The sequence below is a fragment of the Salvelinus alpinus genome, chromosome 35, assembly GCF_045679555.1.
Source record: "Salvelinus alpinus chromosome 35, SLU_Salpinus.1, whole genome shotgun sequence".
NCBI lineage: Eukaryota > Metazoa > Chordata > Actinopteri > Salmoniformes > Salmonidae > Salvelinus > Salvelinus alpinus.
In genome coordinates, this window is record NC_092120.1 from 11,798,205 (window position 1) to 11,813,315 (window position 15,111).

Below are 15,111 nucleotides of genomic sequence, written 5' to 3' on the forward strand. Positions count from 1 at the left end.
CTCTAAGAGCTTTCCACACCTGGATTGAGCAACATTTGCCCATTATTCTTTTCAAAGTTGTTCAAGGTCTGTCAGCTTGGTTGTTGATCATTACTAGACAACCATTTTCAGGTATTGCCATAGATTTTTAAGTAGGTTTAATTTAAAACTGTAACTCGGACACTCAGGAACATTCACTGTCTTCTTGGTAAGCAACTCCAGTGTAGATTTGGCCTTATGTTTTAGATTATTCTCCTGATGAAAGGTGAATTAATCTCATAGTATCTGGTGGAAAACAGACTGAATCAGGTTTTCCTCTAGGATTTTGCCTGTGCTTAGCTGCATTCCGTTTCCTATTTATCCTGAAAACCTCCCCAGGCCTTAACAATTACACAAATACCCATAACATGATGCAGCAACCATGTGGAAAAAGTACTTTCAAAGGCACTGTATTCCTTCTCATGTTAATAACCCCATGGTGTTGCCTATGGTAGTATTCACTTGATTTTTCATGTTTGTTTTATTAAGTACAATTAAAATACACATTACGTAAACAAATTAGCATCACTAGTATTATGTCCAAATAAGGTTAAAGGCATTCAATGGACTACTGGAGGATTCTGTCATATTCTCTTACCTAACGTCCAGTGGAGTTTAAATGTGTCACGATCGTCATAAGGATCAAAATGCAGCGCAGTATGTTTCCATCCTTTTTATTAGGAAGAAAAAACTCAAATAACAAAAACAATAAAGCGAACAAACGAAACGTGAAGCTCAGAGTAGTGCTCACAGGCAACTATACCTAGACAAGATCCCACAAAGCACAAAGGGGAATGGCTGCCTAAATATGATCCCCAATCAGAGACAACGATAAACAGCTGCCTCTGATTGGGAACCATAACAGGCCAACATAGACATATAAACACCTAGATGACCCACCCTAGTCACACCCCGACCTAACCAACATAAAGAATAAAAAGCTCTCTATGGTCAGGGCGTGACAAAACGTATGTTGATGTATGCTTGATTTGGTTTGGTCCTCGTCTGGTCATCTGAGTAGCATTCAGCCGTATATTAATGCAGCTGGTAAATATTTGCTTATGTTTATGGTCCTTCAAACTTTGTTCACCATGTCTTATGATACGAGGCCAGCAAGCAATAAAGCTGCAAGCAATAAAGTAATCTGCAGTAATTCCGACCACAATTGAATAATTTAGAGTAGAAGATAGGGTTACAACTTTAGAGGGAACAGGATGTGGCAAAGAGTGGATTATTGTACAGAGGCCAAAATGGACCTATTTACAGACTACAAGCACAAACAACCAAATACATAATGGAATAATTCCAGATCCAAGATATCACCTTTAATTCATTTTAGCATAATAGCAATACTATTACAGCATTATATGTATTTCTAAGTATGAATGAGAACCATCTCACCAATAATTCAGGCTACATAAAATGTATGAATATATTGTTTTTAAGTGTTACAAAAAAATGTTGGCCAATTTATACCCAAACTTCCAAAAACAGTGTGCAAGAAGAACTTCCAGAATAGTGGACCAAATTTGTTTTTGTATACTGAAAGTAAATACACATTTTTGATAATTAACATACTGGAAGTATACTAAATAATATTAATTGTTTTTCGTAAGACAATACATTCCCCAAACATTGCAGGGTGCTGTTAGAATTAATGATGTGATTTAGTTACATGTAGGCCCAGTCCCATCCAGGGGTGACCCGTACACCTCCACCTCACACAAGGTCAGGAACTCCTTCCTCCCTGGAATGACCACGTTGACATATCGACCCTCCATGCCGGTACACTGGAAGGTGCTAGAAGTGCCAGCTGGGATAGAGGAGATCACAGCACACCTGCAGGATAAAACAGAAACAAACTACTATAGTACCTACTGATAGCAACTTCTGTTCAATTCCAAATGGATATTAAGCCCCTATCTCAGGGTACTTAAAGTAGTTAAATAAAGGTTAAATAAAAATAAGAAAGTGCCCATCTGCCAGACACCCCACCAATGTTTTGGTAAAAAGCTGAGGATGAGGCTGGATTAATGTAACCTCTTTCAAATTCATATTCAGAGCTGTGGATGCAAGGACTGACCATCCATAATATGAAAAGTAGAGTTTTAACAATGTTTTGAGGCTATAAAGTGTTTATTTAAATCTAAATTGTTTACAAACATTGGAGAAAACTATTTTAGATTGTGGGTTCTTATGGGGTATTACAGTTGAACTAAGCTTATGAGGTATTTATGAGTTATATACTTCTAAAAAAATCAGCATTACTTTGGGTATGAATCGTTAATTTAAAAGTATAAAAATTGATGTACCAATCACAGATTGCCCCTTTAACATAACCATTAAGTAAATTAGGCAGGATTTAGTGCCTTCAGAAAGTATTCAGACCACTTGACTTTTGACATTTTGGTAGGTTACAGCCTTATTTTAAAATGGATTCAATAGTTTTCTCCCTCATCAATCTACACACTCAATACCCCATAATGACAAAGCAAAAACAGGATTTTAGAAATGTTAGCAAATGTATAAAAAAAACTGAAATATCAAATGTACATAAGTATTCCAACCCTTTACTTTGATGAAGCACCTTTGGCGATGATTACAGCCTTGAATCTTCTTGGGTATGACGCTACAAGCTTGGCACACCTGTATTTGGTGAGTTTTTCCCACTCCTCTCTGCAGATCCTCTCAATCAGGTTGGATGAGGAGCGTTGCTGAACAGCTATTTTCAGGTCTCTCCAGAGATGTTTGATCAGCTTCAAGTCCGGGCTCTGGCTGGGCCACACAAGGACATTCAGAGACTTGTCCCGAAGCCACTCCTGCGTTGTCTTGGTTGTGTGTTTAGGGTCGTTGTCCTGTTGGAAGGTGAACCTTCACCCCAGTCTGAGGTACTGAGCACTCTGGAGCAGGTTTTCATCAAGGATCTCTGTACTTTGCTCCATTCATCTTTACCTCGATCCTGACTACTCTTCCAGTTCCTGCCACTGAAAAACATCCCCAAAGCACGGCTGCTGCCTCCACCATGCTTCACCGTAGGGATGGTGCCAGGTTTCCTCCAGAAGTGATGCTTGACATTCATGCCAGAGAGTCTTGTTTCCCATGGTCTGAGAGTCTTTAGTTGCCGTTTGGCAAGCTCCAAGTGGGCTGTCATGTGCCTTTTACTGAGGAGTGGCTTCCGTCTGGCCACTCAACCATAAATGCCTGATTGGTGGAGTGCTGCAGAGATGGTTGTCCTCCTGGAAGGTTCTCCCATCTCCACAGAGGAACTCTAGACCTCTGTTAGAGTGACCATCAGGTTCTTGGTCACCTCCCTGACCAATGCCCTTCTCTGGACTTCTCTGGAGGCCATTTTTTGGTACCCTTCCCCAGATCTGTGCCTCGACACAATCCTGTCTTGGAGCTCTACAGACAACTCTTTCTACCTCATGTCTTGTTTTTTGCTCTGACATGCACTGTCAACTGTGGAACCTTATATAGACAGGTGTGTGCCTTTCCAAATTATGTCCAATCAATTGAATTTACCACAGGTGGACTCCAATAAAGTTGTACAACATCTCAAGGATGATCATTGGAAACAGGATGCACCTGAGCTCAATTTCGAGTCTCATAACAAAGGGACTGAATACTTATGTAAATAAGGTATTTCTGTTTTTATTTGTATTAAATTAGCAAACATAAAAATAAAAAAACAGTTTTTGATTTGTCATTATGGGGTATTGTGTGTAGATTGCTGAGGATGTTTTTGTATTTAATCCATTTTAGAATAAGGCTGTAACGTAACAAAATGTGGAAAAAGTCAAGGTGCCTGAATACTTTCCGAAGGTACTGTATTTATTTATATGTTTATAGCTCCACCTTTCCTGCTGATAGGCTACGTTGTTTTTCCATGCTTCATTGCTTCAACTAATCTTTAAAATGTATGATGCCAGATTCAAAACTTATAATTTTTCAATTTAAATTATTATACAAGTTATTGCAACCAATAGAATGTTATATACAGTATATGGGGGATACAACTGTCATGACGTGGCCCTCTTTGGGTAGAGCGAGTGCCTTCCCCTCTCTCCTCTCCTACACCCAGATTCTGTTATCTCAGGTCGTAAATTCCTGTCCATGCAGAAAGAGACACAGAGAGAACAAAGGAACATCTTCTACATCACAGATCTTGAGAACTGAACAATATCCATGTTTTGGAGAATGTGTAAACGGTCGGTGGAGAAGCCAGCTACGACCCGGTCCATTTTGTTTCATGTTTGTGACCTCATGAAAGACAATACAGCCACATTACCATAACTTTGTTTATACAGGTGCCTGAGGTTTGCATCTAATTATTGTATAAAATGAATGAGTAAAGATGAAACTATTTGTGAAATGATGTAAGGTGATGTTGAACCGTTAATGTGAGAAAATTGTTTTCCCTTTAAAGTTTAACTAAGTTATTGGCCATGGACAGAATAAGAGCAACTCTTCGATACTAATTACTAGTCTGCAGCTAGGAATGATGTCAACCTGACATGCGAAGACCGACAACCGCCGAAACATCTATTCTATAAGAACATTTCTGAATGGTACTCTGAAGTAACCATTCTAACCACGAAAGACTTCAGGAAAGCAGAGAGAGAGACGTGCGGATGAACGTTCCAACAGAAAGACGGACGATTCCAACAGAGATCACGACGACACACTGAGCGTAAATATATATTGATTACAATTATTCCCGAATGAGTGAGTGTTCATGTGCAAAGGATTAGAATTTTAATTAATAAAATTATCAACTGTGTAGTGACAGCCTTTTCATTTTTCCCGCCCTTCTCAGTCCACATCCACTTCCCTTTGTCCAACAAGCCGTCATATCGGCGTAGCCCACTAGGGAACCTCCCCTAACCTCCCCTATATTTAGTTAGTTGTAAATATTGATTTAGTTAGTTAGTATAATCAATTGATTAAGACAATTGATGTATGGATGATTCATAGTAAAGGCTGGGTTCGTGCAGATAATCAACAATTTACGACGTTTGGAATGAGACTAACGTGAGGTAAAGAATAATTCATTAATTAGATGACTAATTGATTAGATATTAAAATATCTGAAGAGTTATATCAGGAAAAGTATAACTTTGGAATCTGAAGATTTTCCTTGGTGCCCCGACTTCCTAGTTAATTACATTAACATGATTCGTTTAATCACGTAATAATAATTACAGAGAATTGATTTGATAAAATAACAGTCTTCACGTTAATGATGCCAAAGACACGACACAACCATACCTGTAACGATCTTCTTCATCTGAGGAACAGGACAGATCGGACCAAAACGCAGCGTGGTAAGTGTCCATGTTCATTTAATATAACTGAACACGAAATACAAAATAACAAAGTGAAACAACGAAAATCGAAACAGTCCTGAAAGGTGACACAAGACAAAACAGGAAACAACTACCCACAAACACCAGGTGGAAAAAGGCTACCTAAATATGGTTCTCAATCAGAGACAACGATAGACAGCTGCCTTTGATTGGGAACCATACCAGGCCAAACACATAGAAAAGAAAACATAGGAAAAAAACATAGAATGCCCACCCCAACTCACGCCCTGACCAAACTGAAATAGAGACATTAAAAAGGAACTAAGGTCAGGACGTGACAATACCAGCAATGCATATTTTGCTGCGAAGAGACAGAATCGTTAGAGTTTTGGGACAATGTAAAGTCCATGGAGAATAAGAGCACCTCCTCCCAGCTGCCCACTGCACTGAAGCTAGGAAACACTGTCACCACCGATAAATCTACGATAATCGATCATTTCAATAAGCATTTTTCTGAGGCTGGCCACGCTTTCCACCTGGCTAGCCCTACCCCGGCCAACAGCTCAGCACCCCCTGTAGCAACTTGCCCAAGCTCCCCCCCCCGCTTCTCCTTCACCCAATCCAGACAGCTGATGTTCTGAAAGAGCTGCAAAATCTGGATCCCTATAAATCAGCTGGGCTAGACAATCTGGACGCTCTTCTTTGTAAAATTATCAGCCGAAATTGTTGCAACCCCTATTACTAGCCTGTTCAATCTCTCTTTAGTATCGTCTGAGATCCTCAAAGATTGGAAAGCTGCTGCAATCATCCCCCTAATCAAAGGGGGAGACACTCTAGACCCAAACTGTTATAGACCTATATCCATCCTGCCCTGCCTTCCTAAAATCTTTGAAAGCCAAGTTAACAAACAGATCACAGACCATTTTGAATCCCACCGTACCTTCTCCACTATGCAATCTAGTTTCCGAGCTGGTCATGGGTGCACCTCAGCCACACTCAAGGTCCTAAACGATATCATAACCGCCATCGATAAAAGACAGTACTGTGCAGCCGTATTCATCGACCTGGCCAAGGCTTTCGACTCTGTCAATCACCGCATTCTTATCGGCAGACTCAATAGCCTTGGCTTCTCAAATGACTGCCTCGCCTGGTTCACCAACTACTTCTCAGAGTTCAGTGTGTCAAATTGGAGGGTCTGTTGTCCGGACCTTTTGAAGTCCCTATGGGGGTGCCACAGGGTTCAATTCTCGGGCGGACTCTTTTCTCTGTATATATATCAATGATGTCGCTCTTGCTGCTGGTGATTCTCTGATCCACCTCTAGCATCACTACTCTGGACGGTTCTGACCAAGAATATGTGGACAACTACAAATACCTAGGTGTCTGGTTAGACTGTAAACTCTCCTTCCAGACTGTAACGGCTGTCGTCTTCCTCGTCTGAGGAGGATAAGTTAGAAGGATCGGAGGACCCCCCCCCCCCCAAGGTGCGGACTCCGGCCGCAAAACCTGAATCTATAGGGGAGGGTCTGGGTGGGCATCTGTCCGCGGTGGCGGCTCTGGCGCTGGACGTGGACCCCACTCCACCATTGTCTTTGTCCTCTTTCTTAGCGTCCTTTGAGTGGCGACCCTCGCCGCCGACCTTGGCCTGGGAACCCTAATAAAGGGCCCCACCGGACTGAGGAGCGCCTCTGGACTGAGGGGCGCCTCTGGACTGAGGAAACTCCTCCGGACTGAGGGACAGCTCCGGACTGAGGGGCAGCTCATGACTGAGAGGTAGCTCATGACTGAGAGGTAGCTCAGGACTGAGAGGTAGCTCAGGACTGAGGGGCAACTCCGGACTGAGGGGCAACTCCGGACTGAGGGGCAACTCCGGACTGAGGGGCAGCTCCGGACTGAAGGGCAGCTCCGGACTGAAGGGCAGCTCCGAACTGAAGGGCGGCTCTGGACTGAAGGGCGGCTCCGGACTGAAGGGCGGCTCCGGACTGAAGGGCGGCTCCGGACTGAAGGGCGGCTCCGGACTGAAGGGCGGCTCCGGACTGAAGGGTGGCTCTGGCAGCTCCTGACTGGCGGAGCCGTTACAGTCTGGAAGGAGAGTTTACAGTCTAACCAAACACCTAGGTATTTGTAGTTGTCCACATATTCTTGGTCAGAACCGTCCAGAGTAGTGATGCTAGAGGTGGATCAGAGAATCTGGCAGCTCCTGACTGGCGGGCGGCTCTGGCGGCTCCTGACTGACGGGCGGCTCTGGCGGCTCCTGACTGGCGGACGGCTGTGGCGGCTCCTGACTGGCGGACGGCTCTGGCGGCTCCTGACTGACGGACGCCTCTGGCGGCTCCTGACTGGCGGACGGCTCTGCCGGCTCCTGACTGACGGACGGCTCTAGCGGCTCCTGACTGACGGTCGGCTCGCATTGGTCCTCTTTGCTCAGGACAGACGGGCGGCTCTGACGGCTCAGGACAGACGGGCGGCTCAGACGGCGCTGGACAGACGGGCAGCTCAGAAGGTGCTGGACAGACGGGCAGCTCAGATGGCGCTGGACAGACGGGCAGCTCAGGCGGCGCTGGGCAGACGGGCAGCTCAGGCGGCGCTGGACAGACGGAAGACTCTGGCCTGCTGAGGCGTACAGTAGGCCTGGTGCGTGGTGCCGGAACTGGTGGTACCGGGCTGGGGACACACACCTCTGGGCAAGTGCGGGGAGCAGGAACAGGGCATACTGGGCTCTGGAGACGCACAGGAAGCCTGGTGCGTGGTGCTGGCACTGGTGGTACTGGGCTGGTGCGAGGAGGTGGCACCGGATAGACCGGACCGTGAAGGCGCACTGGAGCTCTTGAGCACCGAACCTGCCCAACCTTACCTGGTTGAATACTCCTCGTAGCCCGGCCAGTGCGGCGAGGTGGAATAGCCCGCACTGGGCTGTGCTGGCGAACCGGGGACACCATGCGTAAGGCTGGTGCCATGTACGCCGGCCCGAGGAGACGCACTGGAGACCAGATGCGTTGAGCCGGCTTCATGGCACCTGGCTCGATGCCCACTCTAGCCCGGCCGATACGAGGAGCTGGAATGTACCGCACCGGGCTAAGCATGCATACTGGGGACACCGTGCGCTCCACCGCATAACACGGTGCCTGACCAGTACGACACCCTCTCTCTCCACGGTAAGCACGGGGGGGGTGGCGCAGGTCTCCTACCTGGACTCGCCACACTCCCCGTGTGCCCCTCCCCAAGACATTTTTGGGGCTGCCTCTCTGGCTTCCAGCCGCGCTTCCGTGCTGCCTCCTCATACCACCGCCTCTCGGCTTTAGCTGCCTCCAGCTCTTCACGAGGGTGGCGATATTCTCCAGCTTGAACCCAGGGTCCCTTACCGTCCAGAATTTCCTCCTATGTCCAGGAGTCCTGTGTACTTTGCCGCTGCTGCTGCTGTCCTTTACCACGCTGCTTGGTCCGGTTTTGGTGGTTGGTTCTGTAACGGCTGTCGTCTTCCTCGTCTGAGGAGGATAAGTTAGAAGGATCGGAGGACCAATGCGCAGCGTGGTAATTGTTCATCTTACTTTAATAAAGGTGAACACTCAAAATACAAAACAAAATACAAAACAACAAAAGTGACAACTGAAACAGTTCTATCTGGTGCAGACACACAAAGACTGAAAACAACCACCCAACAAAACCCAACACAGAACAGGCTACCTAAATATAGTTCCCAATCAGAGACAACACAAAACACCTGCCTCTGATTGAGAACCATATCAGGCCAAACACAGAAATAGGAAAACATAGAAATACAAACATAGACTGCCCACCCCAACTCACGCCCTGACCATACTAAATAAAGACAAAACAAAGGAAATAAAGGTCAGAACGTGACACAGACTCACAATAAGCATCTCCAATCCAAAATGTAAATCTAGAATTGGCAACCTATTTATTAAAACTGACTATCCTAACGATCCTTGACTTCGGTAATGTAACTTACAAAATAGCCCCCAACACTCTACTCAGCAAACTGGATGTAGTCTATCACAGTGCTATCCATTCTGTCACCAGAGCCCCATATACTACCCACCACTGCCACCTGTATGCTCTTGTTGGCTGGCCCTCACTACATATTCGTCGCCAAACCCACTGGTTCAAGGTCATCTATAAGTCTTTGCTAGGTAAAGCCCCACCTTATCTCAGCTCACTGATCACCATAGCAACACCCACCCGTAGCACGTGCTCCAGCAGGTATATTTCACTGGTCATCCCCAAAATCCAACACTTCCTTTGGCCGCCTTTCCTTCCAGTTCTCTGTTGCCAATGACTGGAACGAATTGCAAAAATCACTGAAGCTGGAGTCTTATATCTCCCTCTCTAACTTTAAGCATCAGCTGTCAGAGCAGCTTACCGATCAATGTACCTGTACACAGCCAATCAGTAAATAGCACACCCAACTACCTCATCCCCATATTGCTGTTCATCCTCTTGCTTTTTTGCACCCCAGTATCTCTACTTGCACACCATCATCTGCACATCTATCACTCCAGTGTTAATGCTAAATTGTCATTATTTCGCATCTATGGCCTATTTATTGCCTTTACCTCCGTACTCTTCTACTTTTACACACACTGTACATAGATTTTTCTATTGTGTTATTGACTGTACGTTTGTTTATGTGTAACTCTGTGTTGTTTTTGTCGCACAGCTTTCCTTTATCTTGGCCAGGTTGCAATTGAAAATGAGAACTTGTTCTCAACTGGCCTACCTGGTTAAATAAAGGTGAAATAAAAAATGTAAATATATCATTTGTTTTGGTACTTTCCATATGTAGCTTTTTTTGGTTGCAGGTCTAGAAATGGCTGAAGAATTGCTACATTTACCTGGAGCTAACTCTGCAGATAGCACTACAGGGTGATTTGAAAAGTCATAGTCAATCGATCGATAATATAAAAACCTTTGGCACTGTATGTATATATATAAACTCAGCAAAAAAAAGAAACGTCCCTTTTTCATGGAACCTGTCTTTCAAAGATAATTCGTAAAAATCCAAATAAGTTCACAGATCTTCATTGTAAAGCGTTTAAACACTGTTTCCCATGATTGTTCAATGAACCATAAACAATTAATGAACATGCACCTGTGGAACGGTCGTTAAGACACTAACAGCTTACAGACGGTAGGCAATTAAGGTCACAGTTATGAAAACTTAGGACACTAAAGAGGCCTTTCTACTGACTGAAAAACACCAAAAGAAAGATGCCCAGGGTCCCTGCTCATCTGCGTGAACGTGCCTTAGGCATGCTGCAAGGAGGCATGAGGACTGCAGATGTGGCCAGGGCAATAAATTGCAATGTCCATACTGTGAGATGCCTAAGACAGCGCTACAGAGAGACAGGAAGGACAGCTGATCGTCCTTGCAGTGGCAGACCACATGTAACAACACCGGCACAGGATCGATACATCCGAACATCACACCTGCGGTACAGATACAGAATGGCAACAACAACTGCCCGAGTTACACCAGGAACGAACAATCCCTCCATCAGTGCTCAGACTGTCCGCAAAAGGCTGAGAGAGACTGGACTGAGGGCTTGTAGGCCTGTTGTAAGGCAGGTCCTCACCAGACATCACCGGCAACAACGTCGCCTTTTGTCATAAACCCACCGTCGCTGGACCAGACAGAACTGGCAAAAAGTGCTCTGACAAGTCGCGGTTTTGTCTCACCAGCGGTGATGGTCAGATTCACGTTTATCATTGAAGGAATGAGCATTACACAGAGGACTGTACTCTGGAGCGGGATCGATTTGGAGGTGGAGGGTCCGTCATGGTCTGGGGCGGTGTGTCACAGCATCATCGTACTGAGCTTGTTGTTATTGCAGGCAATCTCAACGCTGTGCGTTACAGGGAAGACATCCTCCTCCCTCATGTGGTCCCCTTCCTGCAGGCTCATCCTGACATGACCCTCCAGCAAGACAATGCCACCAGTTAAACTGCTCATTCTGTGTGTGATTTCCTTGCAGACAGGAATGTCAGTATTCTGCCATGGCCAGTGAAGAGCCCGGATCTCAATCTCATTGAGCACGTCTGGGACCTGTTGGATAGGAGGGTGAGGGCTAGGGCCATTCCCCCCAGAAATTCCAGGAACTTGCAGATACCTTGGTGGAAGAGTGGGGTAACATCTCACAGCAAGAACTGGCAAATCTGATGTAGTCCATGAGGAGGAGATGTACTGCAGTACTTAATGCAGCTGGTGGCCACACCAGATACTGAATGTTACTTTTGATTTTGACCCCCCCCCTTTGTTCAGGGACACATTATTCCATTTCTGTTAGTCACATGTCTGTGGAACTTGTTCAGTTAATGTCTCAGCTGTTGAATCTTGTTATGTTCATACAACATGTTCACATGTTAATTAAGTTTGCTGAAAATAAACGCAGTTGACAGCGAGAGGACGTTTCTTTTTTGCTGAATTTATATACACTACTGGTCAAACATTTTAGAACACCTACTCATTCAAGGGGTTTTCTTTATTTTTACTATTTCCTACATTGTAAAATAATAGTGAAGACATCAAAACTATGAAATAACACTTATGGAATCATGTAGTAACCAAAAAAGTTTTAAACAAATCAAAATATATTTTATATTTGAGATTCTTCAAATAGCCACTCTTAGCCTTGATGACAGCTTTGCACACTCTTGACATTCTCTCAACCAGCTTCATGAGGTAGTCACCTGTAATGCATTTCAATTAACAGGTGTGCCTTGTTAATTTGTGGAATTTCTTTCCTTCTTAATGTGTTTGAGTCAATCAGTTGTATTGTGACAAGGTACGGGTGGTATACAGAAGATAGCCCTATTTTGTAAAGGTCCAAGTCCATATTATGGCAAGAACAGCTCAAATAAGCAAAGAGAAACGACAGACCATCATTACAATAAGACATGAAGGTCAGTCAATGCGGAACATTTCAAGAACTTTGAAAGTTTCTTCAAGTGCAGTCGTAAAAACCATCAGGCGCTATGATGAAACTAGCTCTCATGAGGACCGGCACAGTAAAGGAAGACCCAGAGTTACCTCTGCTGCAGAGGATAAGTTCATTAGAGTTACCGGCCTCAGAAACTGCAGCCCAAATAAATGCTTCACAGAGTTCAAGTAATAGACACATCTCAACATCAGCTGTTCAGAGGAGACTGCATGAATCAGGCCTTCATGGTCGAATTGCCGCAAAGAAACCACTACTAAAGGACACCAATAAGAAGAGACTTGCACGAGCAGTGGACATTAGATCGGTGGAAATCTGTCCTATGGTCTGATGTGTCCAAATTTGAGATTTTTGGTTCCAACTGCCGCGTCTTTGTGAGATGCACAGTAGGTGAACAGACAATCTCCGCATGTGTGGTTCCCACGTGAAGATGGTGTGGGGGTGCTTTGCTGGTGACACAGACACTCATTTATTTAGAACTCAAGGCACATTTAACCAGCATGGCTACCACAGCATTCTGCTGCAATACTCCATCCCATCTGGTTTGCACTTAGGGGGACTACCATTTGTTTTTCAACCGGACAACCTCAAGGCTGTGTAAGGGCTATTTGACCAAGAATGAGAGCAATGGAGTGCTGCATGAGACGACCTGGCCTCCACAATCACCCGACCTCAACCCAAATGAGATGGTTTGGGATGAGTTGGACCGCAGAAGGAAAAGCAGCCAACAAGTGCTCAGCATATGTGGGAACTCCTTCAAGACTGTTGGAAAAGCATTCCAGGTGAAGCTGGTTGAGAGAATGCCAAGAGTGTGCAAAGCTGTCATCAAGGCAAAGGGTGGCTACTTTGAAAAATCTCAAATATGAAATATATTTTGATTTGTTTAACACTTTTTTTGGTTACTACATGATTCCATACGTGTTATTTCATAGTTTTGATGTCTTCACTATGATTCTACAATGTAGATAATAGTAAAAATAAAGAAAAACCCTAGAATAAGTAGGATCTTAAAGTTAAATGGACCTCAACTCTCCTACATTAATTCACCTAGGATTGTCGATGCCATTGTTTTCCAGGGAGTTTCCAATGCGAATCTCAGCTCCATTGAGTCTGCTGGAAACACTGTCGACTGTGTTGGTGATGATGATGGAGAACACTTTGTAGGTCTTCAGAAGGTCCACCCTCCACCAGGCGTTGATGTCCTGTAGAGTGTGGGTGCAGGACCCTCCCATCAAAATAGCGTTGCGATTCCCGTCAATAGCATTGCCTGGAATGCCAAACTCATACAAAGATGACTGGGTGGCCTTTCCATATAGAGCCACATTATCTCCTGGACAAAATAGAGCATAATGCACATTAACTATCATCTTATCAAACAATTTGTTTGAATTTGTGTAAGCATTTGCATGCACTGTGATCGTAGAGGTTACTTTCAGAGTGGATCATGTTTAACCTACCATTACAGAGAGAATAACAAAAGTTGCACTTTAAGATACTGTTCATAATATGAATATAAGTTCTGACCGGTTGGGGCAAGGTAGCCATAAACCTCCACTTCACAGAGTGTCAGAAGTCTATGCTGGCCTGGTAGAACCACAGTCACATAGCGTCCTTTGAAGCCTGGGTCAAAAGCCAGGGTGAGAGAACTGCCAACTGGAACGGAGGAAATTGTTTTAGCCCTGGAGAGAGAAATGGGTTTTACTGACCTCTGTCAAGATACTGCATCATATGCTATATAACTTTATTTAAACTAAATAAACAAGACACAGGAGATGATATGCTGATATCTACAACTGTGCCTGTGTTCTGGTGGTAACCTGTGAGTGGGGTTGAAACTTTTCACCAGCATTGCTTGATTCTATCTGTCCTGCCTGCATGGGTTTTTATCTACAGTATGTCCACTATGTATATTCTGGTCACTCTAATTGAGTTCTTCATGGACATAAACAGTAACAACACATTGTAAATGCAACTTAAAAAACCACAGTATCTTGACTCACAGAGGGTTATGAATGCCATTGTCCACTAAAGAATTTCCTATTCGTATCTCAGCCCCGTTAAGTCTCTCAGGAACAGCATCCCCTCTGTTGGTGACGGTGATGGAGGTGACTATGTAGGTATCAAGCAGGTCCACTCTCCACCAGGGGTTAGTGGATTCCTCAGTGGCAGTGCAGGACCCATGATGAAAATGTGAATCGCGGTTCCCATCAATGGCATTGGAGGCATGACTGTAACCGTGCCATATGCTCTCAATGAGGTCTGACTGTGTAGCTTTTCCACGCAAGGCAAGATTTCCTGCAGGGAAACATATCATTGAGTGAGTATAGAGGAGCAATTTAATGATGCTGTCAAAACAGAATAACAAAGTTTTCTAATCTGCTGAAAGTCCGGGCGGGGCCTTAGCGAAATATATATGTTACGTGGTAGATAAAAGTATGACATTTGGAACAAACATGAATTCAGGTGATATGAAAACATCCTAGAAGGGATGCTCATTGCAAACTTAACGTGGAGGCGCAAGACTGAATGGCCGCCGATGTAGATGATAATGAATCCATAGTCATGTTTAAAATAACGTATTAAGTGACATTTTCATAAAATAAAATGACATTAAGTAATAATACATTAAATGTATTCCTTAAGTTCTGATACGTGGAGAAAATAAAATACTCAAGGCTCTGGTTCACACAATGGCACAATGGCACAATGGCATAATGCAGTGCATGATAATCCAGCATCCAGCCATCATCACTTCTGAGAACAGAGCGGATCACTTTTGCAGCGGTATTGAAACTACAACATGAAAAACGGTTTGGTTATAGAATTTTGTT

General features: G+C 44.3%; 1 protein-coding gene across 3 annotated transcripts in view; it reads right to left on the reverse strand.

The window, feature by feature from the left end:
• Positions 1-676: 676 nt before the first annotated feature.
• LOC139564254 (fucolectin-6-like) overlaps positions 677-15,111 on the reverse strand; it is a 30,748-nt gene continuing 16,313 nt past the window's right edge. For all 3 annotated transcript variants that reach the window (XM_071383628.1, XM_071383629.1, XM_071383630.1), the window contains 4 exons: positions 14,281-14,575; positions 13,805-13,959; positions 13,328-13,610; positions 677-1,857 (listed from right to left, as the gene is read on the reverse strand). In XM_071383628.1, the coding sequence (XP_071239729.1) occupies positions 1,686-1,857; positions 13,328-13,610; positions 13,805-13,959; positions 14,281-14,575 (905 nt within the window). In that variant the 3' untranslated portion in view covers positions 677-1,685. The remainder of the gene's footprint in view (positions 1,858-13,327; positions 13,611-13,804; positions 13,960-14,280; positions 14,576-15,111) is intronic.